Below are 21,214 nucleotides of genomic sequence, written 5' to 3'. Positions count from 1 at the left end.
GTTGTGCTGAACTCCCTACACTCAGAGATTATATTTGGTTGGGGGGACTGGGGGTGGGTGGGAGGGAGGGATTGTTTTGTGCACAAATGTAAGTACTTTGTTCTGTTTTGCTATGGATGTTTCTATGCATGTTGAAAATGAATAAATATATTTAAACATAGAGCTATGCTGTGTCTGAACCATTCCCTGCACTAAAAAGAAGATGTTGCAGGGAGAATAAATTGGAAAAAACAGAAAAACTAAGTGGTGATGAGCCCTACTGCTTTTATGCTCTTTGATCCAAACAGCTGGCCAAATTCTGCACGCCACTCAGTTTTGTGAGGAGGGGAAATTCTGCATTTCACAGTTGTTCAGAACCCCCAGGAGTATATTTAGGCAAAACCTTCCTAGTTAAGGCTGAGGGTTTGCTTACATGGTACAGGATGCATTAGTGTTTAGTTTAATGATGAAGAAACAAAAACAGTGCTTAATTTACATTTATACCTTTCTTTTATTTTATGAATAGCGCTCAATAAAGATCAGAGACTCAAAGTTTGGTCTGGCACTTGTCATAGAAAGCTCTCAGCAGGTAAGGAAAGTTCAATGAAGTATTTTATCATTATAGCAGTGGCTATGCTGTGTCTTTTCAGCAATAGTATGCAGACTGTACTGCTGAAAATGCTTCGCATCCTTATAATGCCTGGGTAAAGGAAAGATGTTCCAGCCATCTATGCAGAAGTGGCAATATTATAGTTGAGAAATTTAAATTGTAATGGCAAAAAAGCTGAATATCACCACTATTCCTATAATGGTGGCAGTTGCCTCTCTATACATATGTTTAGCAGTTCTATGGATAGCGACACTGAATATGCATGAAATATTTGAATGCTACAGTATGTATATTTCTAAAAATGAGGTCTGGTTTTCTTTTGCAGAGTGGTGGCTATGTTCTTGGTTTTAAAATAGACCCTGTGGAGAAACTGCAAGAAGCTGTGAAGGAAATAAATTCACTGCACAGAGTCTACGCTGCTAATCCTATATTTGGAGTTGACTATGAAATGGAAGAAAAAGTAGGTCTTTCTTGCTGAACAACTCACAGGAGATTGCATAAGAACATAAGAATAGCCTTACTGGGTCAAACAATGGTCAATGAAGCCCAGTAGCCTGTTCTCACGGTGGCCAGTCCAGGTCACTAGTACCTTGCCAAAACTCAAAGAGTAGCAACATTCCATACTACCAATCCAGGGCAAGCAGAGGCTTCCCCCATGTCTTAATAACAGACTATGGACTTTTCCTTCAGGAATTTGTCCAAACCTTTCCTAAAACCAGCTACGCTATCCACTTTTACCACAACCTCTGGTAACGCATTCCAGAGCTTAACTATTCTAAGAACATAAGAATTCCCGCTGCTGGGTCAGACCAGTGGTCCATTGTGCCCAGCAGTTCACTCACGCGACGACCCCCAGGTCAAAGACCAATGCTCTAAATGAGTCCAGTCTCACCTGCATATGTTCCAGTTTAGCAGGAACTTGTCCAACTTTGTCTTGAATCCCTGGAGGGTGTTTTCCCCTATAACAGTCTCTGGAAGAGCGTGAAAAATTATTTCCTCCTACTATTGGTTTTAAAAGTATTTCCCTGCAATTTCATCGAGTGTCCCCCTAGTCTTTGTAATTTTTGACAGAGTGGAAAATCGATCCACTTGTACCTGTTCTATTACACTCAAGATTTTGTAGACTTCAATCATATCTTCCCTGAGCCTTCTCTTTTCCAAGCTGAAGAGCCCTAACCTTTTTGGTCTTTCCTCATACGAGAGGAGTTGCATCCCCTTTATCATCTTGGTCACTCTTCTTTGAACCTTTTGTAGTGCCGCTATATCTTTCTTGAGATAAAGAGACCAGAATTGAACGCAATTGAAGATATTTCAGTAGTTCGATTTGGATGCTTATATTTCAATAATAGTGGCTTGGGGTATGCTCATAGAATATTAATTTGGAGTAAACGAACCTCAAGTGGGGCATTTTAGTGTTAATGTACAAAGCAGTTTTCAAAAGAAAACTGTAACTGTAAACAGAATGAGACTTCCATTGATGGTAAAATATATATATATATATTATATCATTTTGGATCCTGCTAGATCACACCACACTATTTTTAACACTAAAACTACAGATAATTTTGACCTAATTTAAAACTGCTTCTTATGAACAGAATTATAATAAAACAAATCAACGTTTATTCATTATAACTTGAAATTACACCAGTGTGATACCAACTTCCATACTCTATCTGACTTTAGGCTACCTCAACTTTAGGAAGCAGGTGATGAAAGCCTAACTCTTCTGTCAAGCCTTCAGTACATGTGGTGACTATAGCCACTCACTCTACACTGAACTAGCTTCCTGCACACCCTTTAACTCATGCCAGTTCTTCAAATCTTACTAAACTTTATATATAATTTTCCATCAGTCAGCCACCCATCTCTTTACATATCCCAGTTGACTTTGGGTTACCCATCTTGTCCTGTCTATATAAATCATCTGCTCTTGGCATTTTCAGTGGTGCCAAGAGATCCCAATGCAGGATGTCAAGTGGATGCAGAGACACCTCAGCATTGTGCCTCTTCAAAACATAGCACCGAAGCTCAAATTCTTCATCTATGCGGACGACATCACCATAGTCATTCCGCTCTCTTGTTTTTCATCAGAGCTGATAAATTCTCTATCATTCATTCTAAATCAGGTTGAACTTTGGATGTCAGCGTTTAGATTAAAGCTAAACTCGGAAAAAACTAAATTTTTCTAGGCAGCCCCAAATTACAAAATCAAGGAAACTACGCTACATGTAAATGGGCTGGATTACTGTATTGAGCAATCCCTAAAAACACTAGGAGTCACTTTAGACAAGCATCTCACACTAGAGAAACACTATGACCTAGTATTTAAGAAATGCATATCGGTGCTTTGGAAACTCCGCACCATCAAAAAATTCTTTGACGCCTCTTTTCGTCTGTTGGTACAGTCTTCTATCCTAAGTGTTCTGGATTACTGTGACATCATATACTTAGACGCCTTCGAGAAAATCACCAGGAAGTTGAGGTTGGTCCAAAATACCGCCGTCCATCTCATCTTTAAGAAATGGGAACACATAACCCTTTCTACCACAAGTTGCACTGGCTGCCATTCGAATCCAGAGTTCTATTTAAGTTCTCATACATCTGCTACAAAACAGTATTTGGTATGTCACCAGATTATCTTTACCCACACTTCAACCTGAATTACAATAATAAGAGTTCCCGCAGAATAAACCTGTTCGCTTTTCCCTAATTGAAATCGTGTCATCTTAAAAGATTCTTGGAAAGAACCTTCAAGCGGCCAAACTAAATTCATGGCTCACCCAAATTGTACTTGATGCCTCTTCATATCTCAACTTTAGAAAGCAGATCAAAACTCAACTCTTCAACAAACCAAATCCTTAACGCACCCCACCACTTCCTTAACGTACTCCACCATTCCCCTTCCCATTCTTTTAAGATTGTTGCTCCCCCTCCTTAAAGCTTGTATGCATTTGTCTCCTTCTCTTAAATTTATTGTATATACTTACTGTATGTAATGTATATAATCTTTTCTCTCACTTAAATTGTAGACGTATAACTAGTTTGACTTCATGATTGCTTTGTTATGTTCTTCAATTTCAGCCGCATTGTTTGTATTTCATCTAACTGTTGTGAACCGCCTAGAACTCCCTGGGTATGGCGGTATACAAAAAATAAAATTATTAAATTATTATTATTATTAGTTTGCCAGTGTCCTCTGAATACCCTTGATGTGAAGCCTGCTTATCCTCCATAATAGTGGTTTTTGGCCCAGTTCTCAGGGCACTTCTATCCTTTTGGGTTTTCAGGGTGTATACGATGAGTATGTATTACATAGATTTGCACACACTGCTTCCTTCATATATTTATTTTAAAATTTTCTATACCATTTAAAGCTAAACGGTTTATAGAATTACATACATAATTTAAAACAAAATCATCATAACATAGACATACAAATAATCCTTAAAAATCATATCTACAAACTAAAACCACGTTAAGAGGTCATGAACAGTTCATCAGCTTTGCCAGGGAGGACAATTATTGACTAGAAAAAGGCATCTATAAATAGTTGCGTCTTGAGTAGTTTCCTAAACATGCCCTTTTCACAACAATTTTGTGTATATGCATTGTAGGTGTCTTGGAGTCCTGACTGGCTGAGTGTGCCCTGGGGACTGGGTTGAGAAGTGCTGCTCCATAGTATTAGAGAGGGTGCAGCAGCTTTCATAGACTTGAGACTCTGCTTTTGTGCACCCCAAGTGGCTCAGGTGGACATAGCCACTCCTACTGTGATGCCCACATTTTGTCAGTGGAAGCCTTTGAAAAACAGTTCATAAAGAAGTTTGAGAATATGGAATGCTTCTTTGCTGGACATGAGATTAGAGTTGGTCCAACCAATCCTTGAGATCAATGCGTTGTCTGCAGGAGACACTTTGATGCAAGGTCTCTAAGGGCTTGGAGTCAATGCCAGCTGCACTTCTGTTGATTTCCAGTGCTTTGGGGAAGGAATCTTTGTCAGCTCATTGGGCATCCTCAGTGTCTCTACAGCTCCAGCCAATGCCTGACCTGAAGTCAGTACATCAATATGGGCAGAGATTTGGACATCTCCTCTGGAGAAATTTTATGAATCTAATTCAGAGCATTCCTAGGAATCTTGGGGAAGAGCCAAAGGTCTTCTCTAAAGAGGTGTCTTCAGATCTACTTTCAGATCCCTCCCCACCTCACAAGAGGCATAAATCCCTACCAGAGGTGCTCTTATTCATTGAGTATATCAGAGAATTGGTACTTGCGACCTACATTGGCCGCTGTTGGAAACAGGTTACTCGGCTTGATGGACCATTTCAAAGTTCAAGACAAAGATTCAGAGGCGCCAGATATCCCCAATCTTCAGGATCCCACTCCACAACAGCTCCCAAGAAGCAGTTATGACGCAAAGCCATCGGCCAAGCCTCCGTTCTTTGGAGGTTATCGGCCTATTGGGAAGCATGGGTGGAAATCACTACAGACTGCTGGATGATGGACACTGTACAGGAGGGGTACAAGCTCAAGTTCTTTCGTCCCCAACCAGACCTTTTTCTGGACTCTTTGGGTGGAAAGCTGGACAAAGCAGTCGGTCCAAGCAACAGTGCAAAAGGATGCTGGATCTGGAAGCCATAGAGTCCGCACCAGAGGAAGACTTGGGCTCCAGCAGATACTCAATATTAGGACTGCACATTTAATGTGTTAATGCAATTAACGCGTTAAATGCCTAATGTGCATTAAAATTAACTCACATTAATGCAGTTCTCTCCTTCTGAGCATTTGTGTACCAGAAAAACTTACTGGCAACATTTTCTAGAGAAATAACTGGAAAAGGAGGGGGGGAAGGCACAAGAGCATGCACACATTTGCCTCTCACCTTTCAGCAGTCAAAGAAGTCCCAACCTGATCAGGGAGGTGCATCACAGACCCTCATTTCTAAGCGGTAAAGCAGTCATCCACAGCCAACCCAACCCTTGGGCGGATTGGCACCTCATCTTTATTCCCTTCCTCCTGCCTCTACATGGTCCTCCAACCCCTGGCACCCCCTTTCAGTGGCGCAGGCAATTGAAGCAGGACACTGCCAGCCAGATCATAATTAACTTCCTCTTCCCCCTGGCACCTCCCTCTGGCTGCACAGATGATTGAGGCAGGGCACCACTGGCCATATCATAATTCCCTTCTTCCCCCTAGATGGTCCTCCAACCCCCCACAGCACCTTCCCCGGTGGCACAAGCAATCGAAGCAGGACCTTGATGGCTGGATCCAGAGGCCCTCTCTCTAGCGCCTCCTGCCTCTTCTGACATAACTTACTGTTCCTGTGCAGGGAGGGGTTAGCACAAAAAAGAATGTCCACCCTTCTTGTTTTCCTGGCAACTCTAATAGAAGCCAAATATACATAGGGATATTTAGCGTGTTTAAGCAGGTGTTCATATTTGGCTAGAAAATGTGTCTCCTGAATAAAAGCTTTGTCAGCTCACAATCGCAAAAGTTCTTTAAACATGAATTGTCTTTTCCTACCTATGGGTATTCAGCCCTCATACATTTATAGAACAAAGTCTACACTCCATTTATCCCACCACTACAGAAAACAAAAAGAAGTTGAAAACAGTACAAGTAAAGAATCTGCCAAGGGCATCCCTCCCACCAGTCAAACCACTCATGCATAATACCTAAAGTCGCCATCTCCACATACATACAGAATTCACTCATGCATCTCCCATCAAAACTACCCCCTTCCAAGCAAAAACAACCAAAGTGCAGGCCTGAGGATCCAAAAGAAAACAACCCCAAGAACTGCACTGTCAAAAAGAGAAAGGGGGAAAGTGATCCCCTCTCCACTGGCCCAGTAAAGTCAGCCAGACTGAGTAGCAAAGACAAACACCGTGATATACAAATGGTTATACCTTCTAGTATGCATAAGCAAGAGTACCAGGCCCACCAAGAGCTAGCCCAAATCTTACAGCACACCCAAGGGAGCTCATAGACTCACTCAGAGCTGCCTGCAAAAGCAAACACACATAAAATATTATTCAATGCTGTCAATAAACTCGATCAAGTGTATGGCTTTCCAGCTAGACTTGTGTGACTGTTGATGCTGCAGTCTGTTTTTCCCTGTAGGTGTCTAGTGCCATCTAGGTAGCTGGGACGGCCCTTGAGAAGTCCCTTGCGGCGGTTGCAAAGATGAGGATTCCTCTGCCAACTTAGGATATAAGGCATAGCCTCTTCCTTTGAATGAACTTGCTGTAGCTTGCCATCCTTATGGAAAGCTAGTGTAAAAGGATGTTGCCATCGATATTGGGTTCCAGCGTCTTGCAACATTTGGGTCAGTGGTCTCAAGTCCTGGTGGCGCTACAGCATAATAGATGCCAAATCCTGAAAAACTTCATTAGTATATGAGTCCCAGCGAATAGCCCCAGAGCTCGGGCAATTAGAGAGAACCCATTTTTTGAATTTATAATCACAAAAACAAGCAATCATCTCTCTTGGCTTTTTTAGGACAAGGTGGGCCCAAAGATCTGTGCGCCCACTCCAACTGTACTGCCGTAGTGTCTAACGAGAGGCACTCTTCCTTCAAAATAGCACAGACTAGGTATTGCACAACATCTTGTACTTTATTGTAGACCGGGATTTCAGGCAGCCCCCAAAATCACAAATTACAATGCCGGCCTCTATTCTCGAGATCTTCTCCAAAATGTAAGTGTCCATTTCCCTGCAGTCCTTATAATTTTGCTCTAAGGCCATTAAAGCATCCACGTGCTCCTCCGCATGTGTCTCAGCCTCCTCCATCCAGTGGCCCAAGGCCGCAATTTTGCCATGCAGTTCCAATGATAAGGTGGTAATATCAGCTCAAATCACCTTTAAATCCACTTTTATTTCTATCATCTATTGTCTGAAATCAATATCCAGGACCACAGAATCATCCAAAGCTGGTTCCACCAGTGCCTCCATATCCTGCAAGGGCGCAGTGCTCATTGATTTTTCCCAGCAGGGCAAATGCCATATTGCCTTGCCAACATTTTGCAGGACGCGGTTTAGTGTAAGTAAATTTTACAAAATTGAGCACTCGTCGTTTCAACATCAGCCCCAGAGGGAACTGATTGTAATCTCAGTCAGCCTTTGTGTTGACCCTTAGAAAGTCACATCAAACAGCAAAAATCAATAATTATCATCCTCAGGCCAGCGCAGAGCAGGGATTGGCTACTGCCATGATGACTTGACATCACTGCCCCCTTTGCATGAAATTTGAACTGACAAACATTCAACAATTCTTCTAATTTTTTTAGATCTCTTCTCGTGGTATCCACTACTTCTGGAGAGTCTACTTTGTTGCAAATCTTGGTGACATCCACCAAAAGGCAAACTTTTCCCTCTAACCCTTCATCAATGTTGCTCAGAAATATGTTGAATAGCATTGACCCTAGTACCAAATATTAAACAGTAATGGTGACAATGCATAATCCCCCTCTTCCCTTTGGAGTTGCATTCTTTAAGTTAAAAACTTGACTGGCTAGGTCCCGCGTAAGAGCAGCAAGCAGAAGAACGTGTGTGATGCAATGTTCTAAAAATCTGTTTAAACAAGGTGAAGAGTGTTTCCATCCAGGCTCCATCAGATGACATCACTCCCATTTAAGACCATGTATCCTGCTGTCCTTGGAGAATACCTGCTACAAGCAAATAACTTTGCTTTTTGTGAAATTGTTTCCTGCAAACAATTCTTCCCATACCTACACTTGCTACAATTAGAGTTAGAGATCCACTACCTCTTACAATCAAACTTGATAAGAGGTCCCTTATTAGGAAAGGAAACAATATTTTTATTTGAGTTGCTTCCAAAATTGAATAAAGTCCTGACTTTCTGGGATAAAGATCTCTGGTATTTAATCAGTAATTGAAAAAACTACAATTCAAAATGAACTACCAATCATTCTGATCCTGAAGGATGCATACACCCATATATCTAATGCACTCCCTTCATTGGAAATTTTCTGCTTTACCTTCAAGAATAACTATTATCAATACAAAGTACAGTGGTACCTCGGTTTACGAGTGTTTTGCAAGACGAGCAAAACATTTGCAAAATCAGTGCCTCAGAAACCGAGCTTGCCTCGATTTGCGAGTGGTGTCCCCCATGATCCGGCACCCTCCCCCCCGCGATCCGGCAAACCCCCGCTCGCATCGCACACCTCCCCCGCCGCAATCTGAAATCCCCCATCACCCACCTGAAAATGCTGCTTACCCCCATCTGGCCACTGGCACCAACGCACAGGACATGCCGATGCCGGTGCCCGAAGATCTGCGTCCTCTCTTTTGCTGGGCCTTGAGCATCTGTGCATGCTCAAGGCCTTCGAGTGATAATCTCGGAGAGAGCATGAACTCGAAGGCCTTGAGCATGCACAGATGCTCAAGGCCCAGCAAAGAAGAGGACGCAGATCTTCGGGCACTGGCATGTCCTGTGCGTTGGTGCCGGTGCCGGTGGCCAGATGGGAGTAAGCAGCATGTTCGGGTGGGTGCTGGGGGATTTCAGATCGAGGCGTGAGGGGGGGGTGCGACGTGAACGGGGGGATGCTGGATCGCGGAGGGGTGGCGGATCGTGTATGGGGGCCTTCGGGGGAGCAATGCCGGTTCTCGGGGGGGGTAGAGCAGTGCCTCTGGCCTCAGGGGTTGTAGGGGTGGGTGGGAACGTATCAAGCGAGTTTCCCTTAGTTCCTATGGGGAAACTCGCTTTGATATACGAGTATTTTGGTTTACGAGCATACTTCTGGAACGAATTATGCTCGTAAACCAAGGAACCACTGTATTACTCCTTGGCCTCTCTATGGCTCCTAGGGTCAAGATAATCTCAAATCAAAATAGATAAGTAAATAGCTATGTTCCATATCAACAAGCAAGGTGGCTCAGATCTCTTGCATGTTGCTAAAAAAACGGTAAAAATTTGAAGTGCAACTTCAAGCAGCATACCTTTGTAGACAAAGTAACCAGTTGGTAGGCAAATTCAGCTGGCAATTGAACCTCCACAAATGATGACATTTTCCACACCATATCTAAACATTGGGGCAAACCTGCAATTGATATCTTTGTTTCCCAGTACAACAAAGAGGCCGCCAACTTATAATAAGAACATAAGATTGCCGCTGCTGGGTCAGACCAGTGGTCCATCGTGCCCAGCAGTCCGCTCACGCGGTGGCCCTTAGGTCAAAGACCAGTGCTCTAAATTAGTCCAGCCTCACCTGCGTATGTTCCGGTTCAGCAGAAACTTGTCTAACTTTGTCTTGAATCCCTGGAGGGTGTTTTCCCCCTACAACAGACTCCAGAAGAACGTTCCAGGTTTCCACCACTTCTGGGTGAAGAAGAACTTCCTTACGTTTGTACAGAATCTATCCCCCTTCACCCTTAGAGAGTGCCTTCTCGTTCTCCCTACCCTGGAGAGGGTGAACAACCTGTCTTTATATACTAAGTCTATTCCCTTCAATATCTTGAATGTTTTGATCATGTCCCCTCTCCTTCTCTTTTCAAAGGAGAAGAGGCCCAGTTTCTCTAATCTCTCACTGTACGGCAACTCCTCCAACCCCTTAACCATTTTAGTCGCTCTTCTCTGGACACTTTCGAGTCTAGTGTTAAACAATTTTTATTGATAATAAAAAAAATTACATACAGTAATGAAGATCCAGTCACTCTCTCCCTCTGTGCATCTAGACTTCTCCTTCTCATTCTCAATCCCCTCCCTAGATCTCTCTCTTCCCTTCCCACCCCCTTCCTGAGTCCAGCATCTCTCGCCCTCCTTGCCCCCTAATGCTTCACTGCTGTGGTAGCACTGAGACTTGATCATTGAAAGATCACATACTCTAGGGCTTTTTTGCAATAAGACATGCTTTATGAGCAAATAGTTCATGAGCATCTGATTGAAGTTCTAAAGCATCTATATAATCCAAAAGACACATCTATAATAGTCGGAGTATAGGCTCACCATCTAAATGTTCCACATGTGTCCATAGATCAACCCAAAATTTCTGTATCTGGAGATATTCCCTGTATAAGTGTCTTCCATAGTTTTGCATTTTGGACAAACTGCTTACCTCTCCCTCTAAACCTCAGGCATCTTCGTATAATGTTAATCTAAGCATTCTTTAAATGTATTTTAAGACTTTAAATTCTATATCATATTTTGCAATAATATTATGACAATTTGTTTCTGCCTTGAGCTGTTTGATGTTAAAAAAATATATTTACATACTTCTGCATGTAAATATATTTTTTTAAAAAAAGAAAAAATCATTAAAATTCTGAATGGAACTTTCTGCCCTTTGTAGAATGGGTAGTTTGAAAGTCCAGTTTTTGGTAGGAAATACTGTGAACTATATTTATGCTACAGGATGAATCTGTCCAATGACAGCAAAACACCATTGGTGTAGAACTAACTAACCAAACTCCACCCTGAGGCTAAAGTTTTCTATCTGATAAATCTTTATGGGGTAAAAGCTGGTCAGGCCTTGATTCTAGTAGCCTACCCCAGTCCTATTTCACTGAGAGTGGTAACTAAAATGACATGTGAGAGTTACAAATAAAATATTCAAAATTATATTGCCTAAGTGCTATTTATATTTTTGGTTCCTTTTTGCCTTTCTTTTAAGACTGGAGGAATGAGATGCTGTAAACCTTGTTCATTTTCAGCAGAGATCTTTGCCAAATTAGTTTTTCAGTTGCTAGATTTGTTATCTTTTTTTTCATATTTTTGATGAAAATCTATTTGAGTTCTCTTTATTTAGCCTCCACCTCTTGAAGAGCTGACTATCGAACAAGTTCAAGATGACGTGGAAATAGAATCTGATGAACAAACTGATGCTTTTGTGGTAAGTTCTTCCAAAAACAACTGTTTTTATTAAAGTTGTTTCCAAAAAGTGACGTCACAAAATCCTTAAAACAATGGAAGTCAAACACTGATCTCTTATCTGATCATTCTGCTTCAGTGTTGCATTATTACCCAGATGATAGTGACTGTCTTATGCCTTTACTAGTAAATTACCTGAAGTACATCAATGCTTGAAGGATTGAATACAGTATTCAATCCTTCAAGCATTGATTTAATAACTACTTATATCTATTTCATTATATCTTTTAAAGAGAAAACAAAAAGACACAAAACTGTTGCAGCAAAGTATAGATACAAGATAAAAGATGCCAAAGGAACAGCCAGTAGGCATCAAAACTAAAGAAGCCTTTGTTAAATGCGGTGTATTGTTTTACTGTATGGTTGTCAAATTAATTGGCAATCAACAAAAAGACCTGACTGTATAAAAGATGCATTTTTTTATTCACTACTTTAACTCCCAGATTTATACAAACATGGCCATGTTTAATCAAAATGGCTGCCTCCAGGGCGAATGAACACCATCTTGTGTAAAACTCCATTCTCACTAAACTAATAAAAACCTGGGCTTTCATGTAGATAAACAATAATCACTCACAAGATGAATTGAAAATCAAACCAAAAAAACATTCAGCAGTATGAAAATGCCAATACAAGGACTCAAATCTGCATATAATCAGTATTTTATATAAAATGGAGAAAAGACCTCAGTGTCACCAAGCATATAGTATGTGACTAATATTCTAAGAACCACACTGCTTCAAATTGAATATTGAAGCCAGGAAATACGTCCCAAGTCAGAAAAACTCAATTAGCTTATAAGGTTCATAAACGCCAGATACATATCTGAATAGCAGCTAGTAACGTGTGCATTAAAAGTAGAAGAACTTATCTACAGATGGGCTAGTTCAAAATCAGCATGTGGGAGAGAGAGCAGAATTCCAGAGCTTGAATAGCACACTCAAATCTTCTTGGTAACACAGCACTGCTAGTCCCAAACATAAGTATTCTGCATACTAGGATTCCCTGTTTTGTGATTGCTTTGTCAGGGGAACCACTTCTAAATAAACCCTTCTGTTTCAATATCACTGAATGGTTTTTTGGGTTTTTTGCTTTCGTGTAGATAGTCAAGCAAGCTTAGTGGGATAGCCTAATTCACTGTATGAAAGACCAGGTCAGAGTTAGGCTCTCCCACTAAGCTTGTCTGACTCACTGCAGTTTTTACCAGTTTGGATTTTATCCTTTGCCCCTGAGGTAGCCATTTTGGTGATCTTATCCATTCTGGATTACTGTAACATCATTTATTTGGAATCTTTCCAAAAAATTTTCAGAAGACTGAGAATAATTCAGAATACCGCAGTTCGACTGATATTTGGTCTGAAGAAGAATGACCATATTAGCCCATATTATCGTTTGTTGCACTGGTTAGCGTTGGAATTAAGAGTTCTATTTAAATTTTCTTGCATTTGCTTTAAGTTGATAGCAGGAGAGTCTCCAATTTACCTGTCTCCTCATTTTGAGTTATATAGATCATCAAGGAATACAAGAAGTTCTTACTTATTTGCCTATCCTAAGCCAAATGGTGTCAGATATAAGACCTTTTTTGATAAGACCTTAGCGTTTCAGGCAGGTAAATTACAGTCCTGGCTTCATATCTTACTGTTCTTTTCGAAAATGAGTTAAGTCTTCTTTGTTTGACAAATTTATTACTTAGTTGGGTATTTTTAAGATTGCAATTACATTTTTAACTTTTTATAATGATTTTATTTTTATGGTATGAATGTATTTCACTGATTGTTCAGTTTCTTATGGTGTAAACCGCCTAGAACTCTTGGTAATGGCAGTATTAAAGAATAAATTTATTATTATTAAACATGACCATGTTGGATATGTTTGTATAAACTTGGGATCTAAAGTAGTGAATAAAAATTGCATCTTTTACATCAGTGGTCTTCGCTAATTTATAAGCAAGGGCTGTTTTGGGTCAAAAAGGGCTGAAGGAGAGCCAACAAATATCTTCCTACTTGGAGCCATGACACCAATAACGCTTCTTGGCATTCATTCCTTGCAGAATACCTGGCCTTTGTCACATATGCAGAACATAGATAAACCCTATGCAAAACAGGACCACAAGTCCTAATGTAAATTCTCAAAACTAAAATTTATTGGCGAGGGCGTGGCTTAACGCGAGCACGGATGGAGGTGTGATCGTGAAGCTCCTCACCATCCAGGCAATGAAATTAAAAAAAAAATTATTTTTCCTTCAAAATAATTATATAGAAAATATATATATAAAAAGCTGAACAAAAGATACAAGATAAAATCCTAAATTGCGGCATTTAAAGAGAGGTATGTGCTGACAAGAGTCGGGAAAGCAGAGAGCCGTTTGTGTTGGCGGTTACATAAAATTGAATACAGCGCTGAAGTACATGTTTATATTCCGACCAGATACAAAAAAAAATAGCTGATAAGAATCGGGAAAGCAGTCTGTGTTTTCGGAGGTTTTAAGAGGCTTTAAAGCAGTGCTGAGACTGCGAGATGAATGTGAACTGAAAAAAAAAGCTGACAAGAGTCGGGAAATAGAGAGTTGTCTGTGTTTTCGGCAATTTCAAGAGACTGCGAGATGTATGTTTAATTGAGAAATTGTAAAGAAAGGTTGTGTTCTGACAAGATATAACTGTAGAAAAAAAAAAAAAGCTGAATTGCTACATTTGAAGCGTGATATGTGCTGATAAGAGTCGGGAAGACAGAGAACCGTTTGTAATGGCGGTTTTATGAAGTTTGAATGCAGCGCTGAAACCGCGAAGTAGATGTGAGTGATCAAACAGTTTGGCGAAATTGTGGAAAAAAAAAAAAGGAAAAAAGTTTATATTCTGAACAAATATAACAGAAACAGAAAAAAGCTGGTAAGAGTCAGGAAAGCTGAGAGCTGTCTGTGTTTTCAACAGTTTCAAGAGGCTTGAAAGCAATACTGATACAGCGAGATGAATGTGAATAACCAGATAATCTGATTGGGAAATTGTGAAGAAAGATTGTGTTCCGATAAGATATAACCAAAAAAAAAAAAAACCTGAATTACTACAGTTGAAGTGAGATAAGTGCAGACAAGAAACGGGAAGGCAGAGAACCAATTGTATTTTTGGCGGTTTCATTAAACTTGAATGCAGCACTGAAACCGCGAAGTACAAGTGAGAGATCAAACAATTTGATTGGAGAAATTGTGAAAGAATTTGTATTCTGACCAGATATATTAAAACCAAAAAAGGAAAAATATTATTCTTTGATAAAAAAGGGGATTAAAAAAAAAAAAAAAAAATTGAGAGAGAGGAATACTTGCATTTTCTCTCAATAATTAAGTGCCGAAGCGCTGAAGACAAATAAATATCAGCTTACTAAAATAAATACTGAATTGAATATTATTTTCCTCTGACAAAGCTGCGATTGGGCTTGTGAGAGAGGAGACAGAGAAAAGGTTCAACGGAACTTTAAAAAACTGAAACAGCAAGACATTGAGGAAATTGAGAGACGCTGAGAAAAAACAGAAGAAAATTGCTTAAAGTTGGTCAAAATAGGAAAAATAACTCTAAAAAAAGTGTTGCTCTCCTTAATCAGGGCTGCGATTGGGCTTGTGAGAGGAGAAAAAAAAGTTCCCCTACTTCATTGAAAAAGTGAAAGTGAGAAAATAATTTTCAAACTGACATAGGTAAAGGAAAAGAAAAGAGCTTAAAAAGAAAAATTTCTACTTCAAAAGATAGAACAAAATCTTGGAAGAAAAGAGATTAAAAACCTAAGAATACCAAATCTAAAAGACTAAATACAAGAAATAATAATAATAACCAAGAAAAATAAAACAATAACATGGCAAGTACCAGACAAAACAAAAATGAGGCTGGTACATCTGCAAAAAGACAGAAACAAGAACAAATAACTCCAAGCAAGATACCACTTCCTATCGAAGAATCAGACACATTAAGCAAAACAGAAGTTATGGAAGAACTAAAACAAATCAAACAAATGCTCAAGGAAACTATAACTAATATGTCGGAAATGAAAGAAGAAATTTTAAATATTCATAGACAAATGGAAGTTAACAACAAAAGAACAACTGAACTAGAATCAAAAATGGAAACTATAGAATGTGAATCAAAAAGATGTAAAAACGACAACTTGGAATTAAATAAATTAAAAGATCAACTGGAGGACTACGAGAATAGAGGAAGAAGGAAAAACATCAAACTTTTTGGAATACAAGAAAATTTAGAGGGAAAAAATACTATCCTTTTCCTTGAGAATTTAATTCCAAAAATACTACAGTTAGACTTGAAACATCCAATTGAAATTGAAAGGGCGCATAGAATCCCAATTAAAAATTTAGAAAACAAAAACAGACCAAGACCAATAATTTTCAAAATGCTGAGATACCAACAAGCACTAGAGATACTAAATGCAGCAAAAAAAGATAAAAACCTAAATTATAAAGGATCAAGATTATGGTTTTTACCAGACTTCGCCAAAAACACAGCAACTAAAAGAAAAAGACTACTAGACATGAGACCTCTACTAAAAGAAAAAGGATTTAAATATGGTCTATACTACCCGGCGAAAATGAGAGTGTCATCTGGAGACAAGTCCTTATATTTTGAGGATCCCGAAAAACTAAAAGATTTTCTCTCTAAACCAGAACCTATGATATATTAACATAATACATTAAGATGGTTTTGAAGACTCTATGAAAAATTAGAAAATATAACATATCGAAATATTTGAAGAAATGTATAGGAAAATTATTAAATAATACACTGCATATATGTTTAAAATAATTATATGTTGAAATCATAATACTAAGGAAATACAAATTAACATATTGTTAAATGGATAATGATACATTAATAAAATGTTATGGAAAATGATTAAATAAATATAAAAGATCAATATAGATAGATAGAAGGGAAATTTGTTTAAACAATTGAATATTGATTGCCTGGAATGGGGAGAATGTTAGGATTACAGTTCCAATGTGTATCCTTAAGCAGCCAATGTATTGGGAGGGAAAGGGAGGGATAAGGAGAATATTTATTAGAATAATTAAGGGAGATACATTAGGGTTAAATATGTGTGTCGTGAAGAAAATTTTTTGGATATTAAATATGAAAGAGGTGAGGAAGAATAAGATAATGAAAAGTATTAAAATATATAATGTCTTTTAAAATATATTCTATTAATGTCAATGGCCTGAATCACGTAATTAAAAGGAAAAAAATATTAACATTTTTAAAAAAAACAAAATGCAGATATTTACTGTCTGCAAGAGACCCATCTTAATATGAAGGAATCACAGAAATTATCAGGTGGATGGATAAAAGAATGTTTTTTTGCTCCAGCAGTGGGTAAAAAAGCAGGGGTTGCAATCCTTATTAATAAAAAATGTATGGCCAATATAAAGGTAAAAAATTCAGATCCACATGGAAGATGGATACATATCGATATAGGTATGGGAAATGATACCCTGACGTTATTTAATATATATGCCCCTAATTCGAATCAATCAGAATTTTTCAAAAAGCTACAAAATATGTTATTACCACTGGCTGCCTCTAATTTAGTGGTGGCTGGAGATTTTAATGCTGTAATGGATCCATTATTGGATAAAAAACCAGGTAAAAATATTAAATCTTTAGGTCTAGATAATTTAGTTAGATCATGTGATTTGAAAGATATATGGCGTATTCTTCATTTTAATGATCAGGAATATTCCTTTTGTTCACAGGTTCATAAATCATTTTCAAGAATAGATTATATTTTTGTTTCGACAAATATAGTGCAACAAGTGATTAAAGCCTCCATTGATCCTATTATCATTTCGGATCATGCGGGAATATGGATAGAATTACAATTAGATCAATTAGAAAATAATAGACCTCTTTGGAGATTTGATAATGCATTGCTTGTGGATGACAAATTTTTGAAAAATTTCAAAACACAAATTAATGAATTTTTTCAAATAAATTTAGTGGAAGATACATCTATAGAGAATGTATGGGATGCATTTAAAGCAACTATGAGGGGTAATATCATATCATATTCAGCTTTTATTAGGAAACAAATTAAAAAACAATATATAGAATTAGAAAAAGAAATAAAAATATTAGAAGCTAAATTGATAAGTAAATGGGAATATGAAGTTTTGCAAGCTCTTTTGAAAGTAAAAGGTAAATATAATGAATTAACTTCAAAAATGATAAGAAAAGATTTGTTTTCCAAACAAGCAGTGTATTATGGAAATTCTAATAAGGCGGGAAAATTATTAGCAAATTATCTTAAGGCAAAAAAAAGGAGAACTAATATTAATGGAATAAAAGATGATAATGGTATAATAACAAATCAAACAAATATAATATTAAAACAATTTTTAAATTTTTATAAGGATCTATATTCTTCCGAACCTTATTTGGAGAAACAAAAAGATGGAAAAAAATTTTTAGATTTAATAAATGGACCTAAGATTCCTGATCATATAAAACGAAGTTTAGAAGAACCTATATCATTAAAAGAATTAGAAACAGCATTGAGATCTCTTAGAGTTGGATCCGCTCCAGGTGGTGATGGTTACACAGTAGAATTTTATAAAACATTTCAAAATATCCTCTCCCCACATTTATTAAAATTATATCAGACACAACTTATAAAAGGTAATATAAAAGGTACTATGGCTGAATCAATAATAATTGTTTTGCCTAAGCCAAATAAAGATCCTACTTTGGTTTCGAACTACAGGCCTATATCTTTGATAAATGTTGATAATAAAATTTTGGCGAAAATTTTGGCTTTGAGATTAGCCAAAGCTCTCCCACATATTATAGATATACATCAAACGGGTTTCGTTGCTAAAAGACATTCCTCCAATAACTCTAGACTATTATTTCACATGCTAAACTTGTCAAAAAAAATGGATGAACCGGCTTTTACAGTTTCATTAGATGCTGAAAAAGCATTTGATAGAGTAGAATGGAATTTTATGTATCAGGCTTTAGAATGGTTTGGTATAGGTTCTGGATTTATACAAATGGTAAAAACTTTGTATAGCTTCCCAATTGCAAGATTAAATATTAATAATAAGATATCTGATGGTTTTCAATTGCAGAGGGGAGTTAGACAAGGATGTCCGTTATCTCCTTTGTTATTTGATGTTGTATTAGAACCCTTATTGTTAGCAATACAGCAAACGAGGGAGATACAAGGTATTCCATATTCAGATATGGAATATAAAATTTCGGCTTATGCGGATGATATTTTGCTTTATTTGAGAAACCCAGAGTCTACCTTATCTTCTTTATTGGAATTAATTGATAAGTTTGGCAAATTTTCAGGTTATAAAATTAATTGGAATAAATCTGAAATTATACCCTTGAATGTTTACTGTGTAAAAGGATTATTTGATATTTTTCCATTCATATGGAAAGAAGAAGGATTTAAATATCTAGGCATTCAAGTTAAAAAAACAATTGAAGATACTGTAAAAGAAAATGAAAAATATGTATTAAAAAAAGTTACGGAGTTATGTGAGCAATGGAACCCATTACATATTTCTTGGTGGGGAAGAGTTCAAACTATTAAAATGATGATGTTGCCTGTAGTTTGCTACCAAATGAGTATGATACCTATTTATTTTCAGGGGTCCTTTTATAAAAAGCTTAATAGAATTTTAACAAAATTTCTTTGGCTTGGTAAAACACCTAGAATAGCTTTAGTAACCTTACAAAAATCAATTAAGGAGGGAAGGGTAAATTTTCCAAATTTCTATAGGTACCATCAAGCCTATATTCTACGTCAGGGTATGTATTGGATCCTCCCAGAACTTATAGATAATGCACCAGATTGGTTATATTTGGAATGGCGCCTTATGTTTCCCCTAAATTTAGTTCATATACCAAGTATTAATATACCTAAAAGATACAAAGAAAATAAAATAATAATGGATACTTGGAAAACATTGAGATTTATTGATAAATTAACACCCATCCCAATATACAAATCAACTAATCAATCCATATGGATAAACTCCAAGATCAAAATTGGCGGAACTCAAATCCTTTGGAAGAACTGGATTATTGCAGGCATTAGATCTCTAGACGATGTTATTTCAGAAGGTAAACTGCTGGATTTTTCACAATTGCAACATAGATTTGGTCTTAATAAAACACAAAGTTTTAAATGGTTGCAATTGAAGCAGGCCATTCAGGTTGGGTTCCCTGAATGGAAATCATTAAACAATCAATATAGTTTAAAGTTCTTATGCTTTAAAGCAGACTTCCTAGGACATCAAGCCGCATTGTGGTATAAATTAATATCTGGATATTTAATTAAAAAACCAAAAAATGGTCTAAGAGACATTTGGAGCATTGAGATTGGACATCAAATTAATGCATCTCAATGGCCACTAATTTGGTCTTGGAGAATGGGATGTACAGTGTCAGCGTCTATGAGACAAACATGGTTCTTTTTATTACATAGAGCTTTATCCCAGGACAAGCAGGCATGATATTCTCACACATGGGTGACGTCATCTACGGAGCCCCAGCGCGGACAGCTTTTTCAGCAAACTTGCTAGAAGTTTCAAGTTTGCACACTGCACCACGCATGTGCTAGCCTTCTCGCCACTAGAGGGCGCATCCCCACCTCGTGGTCCTCAGTTCTTTTTCATCCGCGGAGCCAGAAGCCCTGTGGATAAATTTGTGCTATTTTTGCCTTCTGTCGCCGCGGCTGTGTTCGGAATTTCGACGCGGTCGCTGCGCTAACGTTCTTTTCTTTCTTTATTTTCTTTAATTCTCAAAAAAAAAAAAAAAAAAAATACTCTTTTTTCGTTCGCTCCGGGGGCTCCCGGTAGCCGTGGCCGAGGAACCTCGTTTGTTCCCGGCCTTGTTTTGGGCCCATGTCCCGACCCGTTACGGGTTTTAAGAAGTGTGGTAAGTGTGATAGACTTTTGTCCATCACTGATCCTCACAGGTGCTGTATTCGGTGTTTGGGGCCCCATCACCCTACAGCATCGTGCCCTAAGTGTGCCACCTTCCAGAAACGGGCCCTTACTCGGCGCAAGGCCCGCATGGCGGATCTCTTTGCCGTCGATACCCCGACGGGGAAGGCCTCGAGCTCGGCCTCGGCTTCGGCCCCGGCCTCGACCTCGGCCTCGACGTCGGACCCCTCGGCTCCCGCGAAGCCGGTTGCCTCGCAGAAGCAAGCCCCGGGTAAGTCTCCACTTCCTTCCTCAGTTTCATCTACCAGGAAGCCATCCTCGGGCTCGTCGTCGGCGGGACCGTCGATCTCGACCCAGCCCAAGGTGTCGAAGGGGTTAGCCCCGAGGGAATACTCGAAACCGAGGTCGCCCTCTGCGGAGCGCCCCCAGGTGTTGCCTCAGGGTCTCACCGTCCCGGCGTTCCAGGAGTTGCTTCGCGCTTTGATCTCCTCGGAGCTTTCCGGGGCCATTGAGACCTTGCAACAGGCTTCGGCCTCGTCTTCGGTCTCGGGGGCCCCGCAGGTGGTCACCTCGGCCTCAGGCACCGGCCTCTCAGCGGCCGAAGCTCCCTCGGCCTCGGCCTCGACGCTTCCCTCGGACCCGATCCGGGTGAGTCAGCCCGAGGTCAGTGTGCGATCCCGAGACAAGCAGCGCCGGGTACGCCGGATCTCCTCCTCCTCGTCCCCGAGGTCGTCACGGGGTTCCTCGCCCTCGAGTAAGCCTCGGGCGAAGCACCGTCTTAAACGGT

General features: G+C 39.0%; 1 protein-coding gene across 2 annotated transcripts in view; it reads left to right on the top strand.

The window, feature by feature from the left end:
• BBS5 (Bardet-Biedl syndrome 5) overlaps positions 1–21,214 on the top strand; it is an 83,691-nt gene that overhangs the window by 47,853 nt on the left and 14,624 nt on the right. For both annotated transcript variants that reach the window (XR_004539590.1, XM_033945923.1), the window contains exons 8-10: positions 506–568; positions 915–1,049; positions 11,356–11,439. Coding sequence is in view for 1 of the 2 variants with exons in the window: in XM_033945923.1 (XP_033801814.1) it covers positions 506–568; positions 915–1,049; positions 11,356–11,439 (282 nt within the window). In the remaining variant the exon portion in view is untranslated. The remainder of the gene's footprint in view (positions 1–505; positions 569–914; positions 1,050–11,355; positions 11,440–21,214) is intronic.

This window comes from Geotrypetes seraphini, chromosome 5 (assembly GCF_902459505.1).
Source record: "Geotrypetes seraphini chromosome 5, aGeoSer1.1, whole genome shotgun sequence".
Lineage (NCBI taxonomy): Eukaryota > Metazoa > Chordata > Amphibia > Gymnophiona > Dermophiidae > Geotrypetes > Geotrypetes seraphini.
The sequence above is the reverse complement of the archived record's forward strand: the minus strand, read 5'-3'. Positions and strand labels throughout refer to the sequence as shown.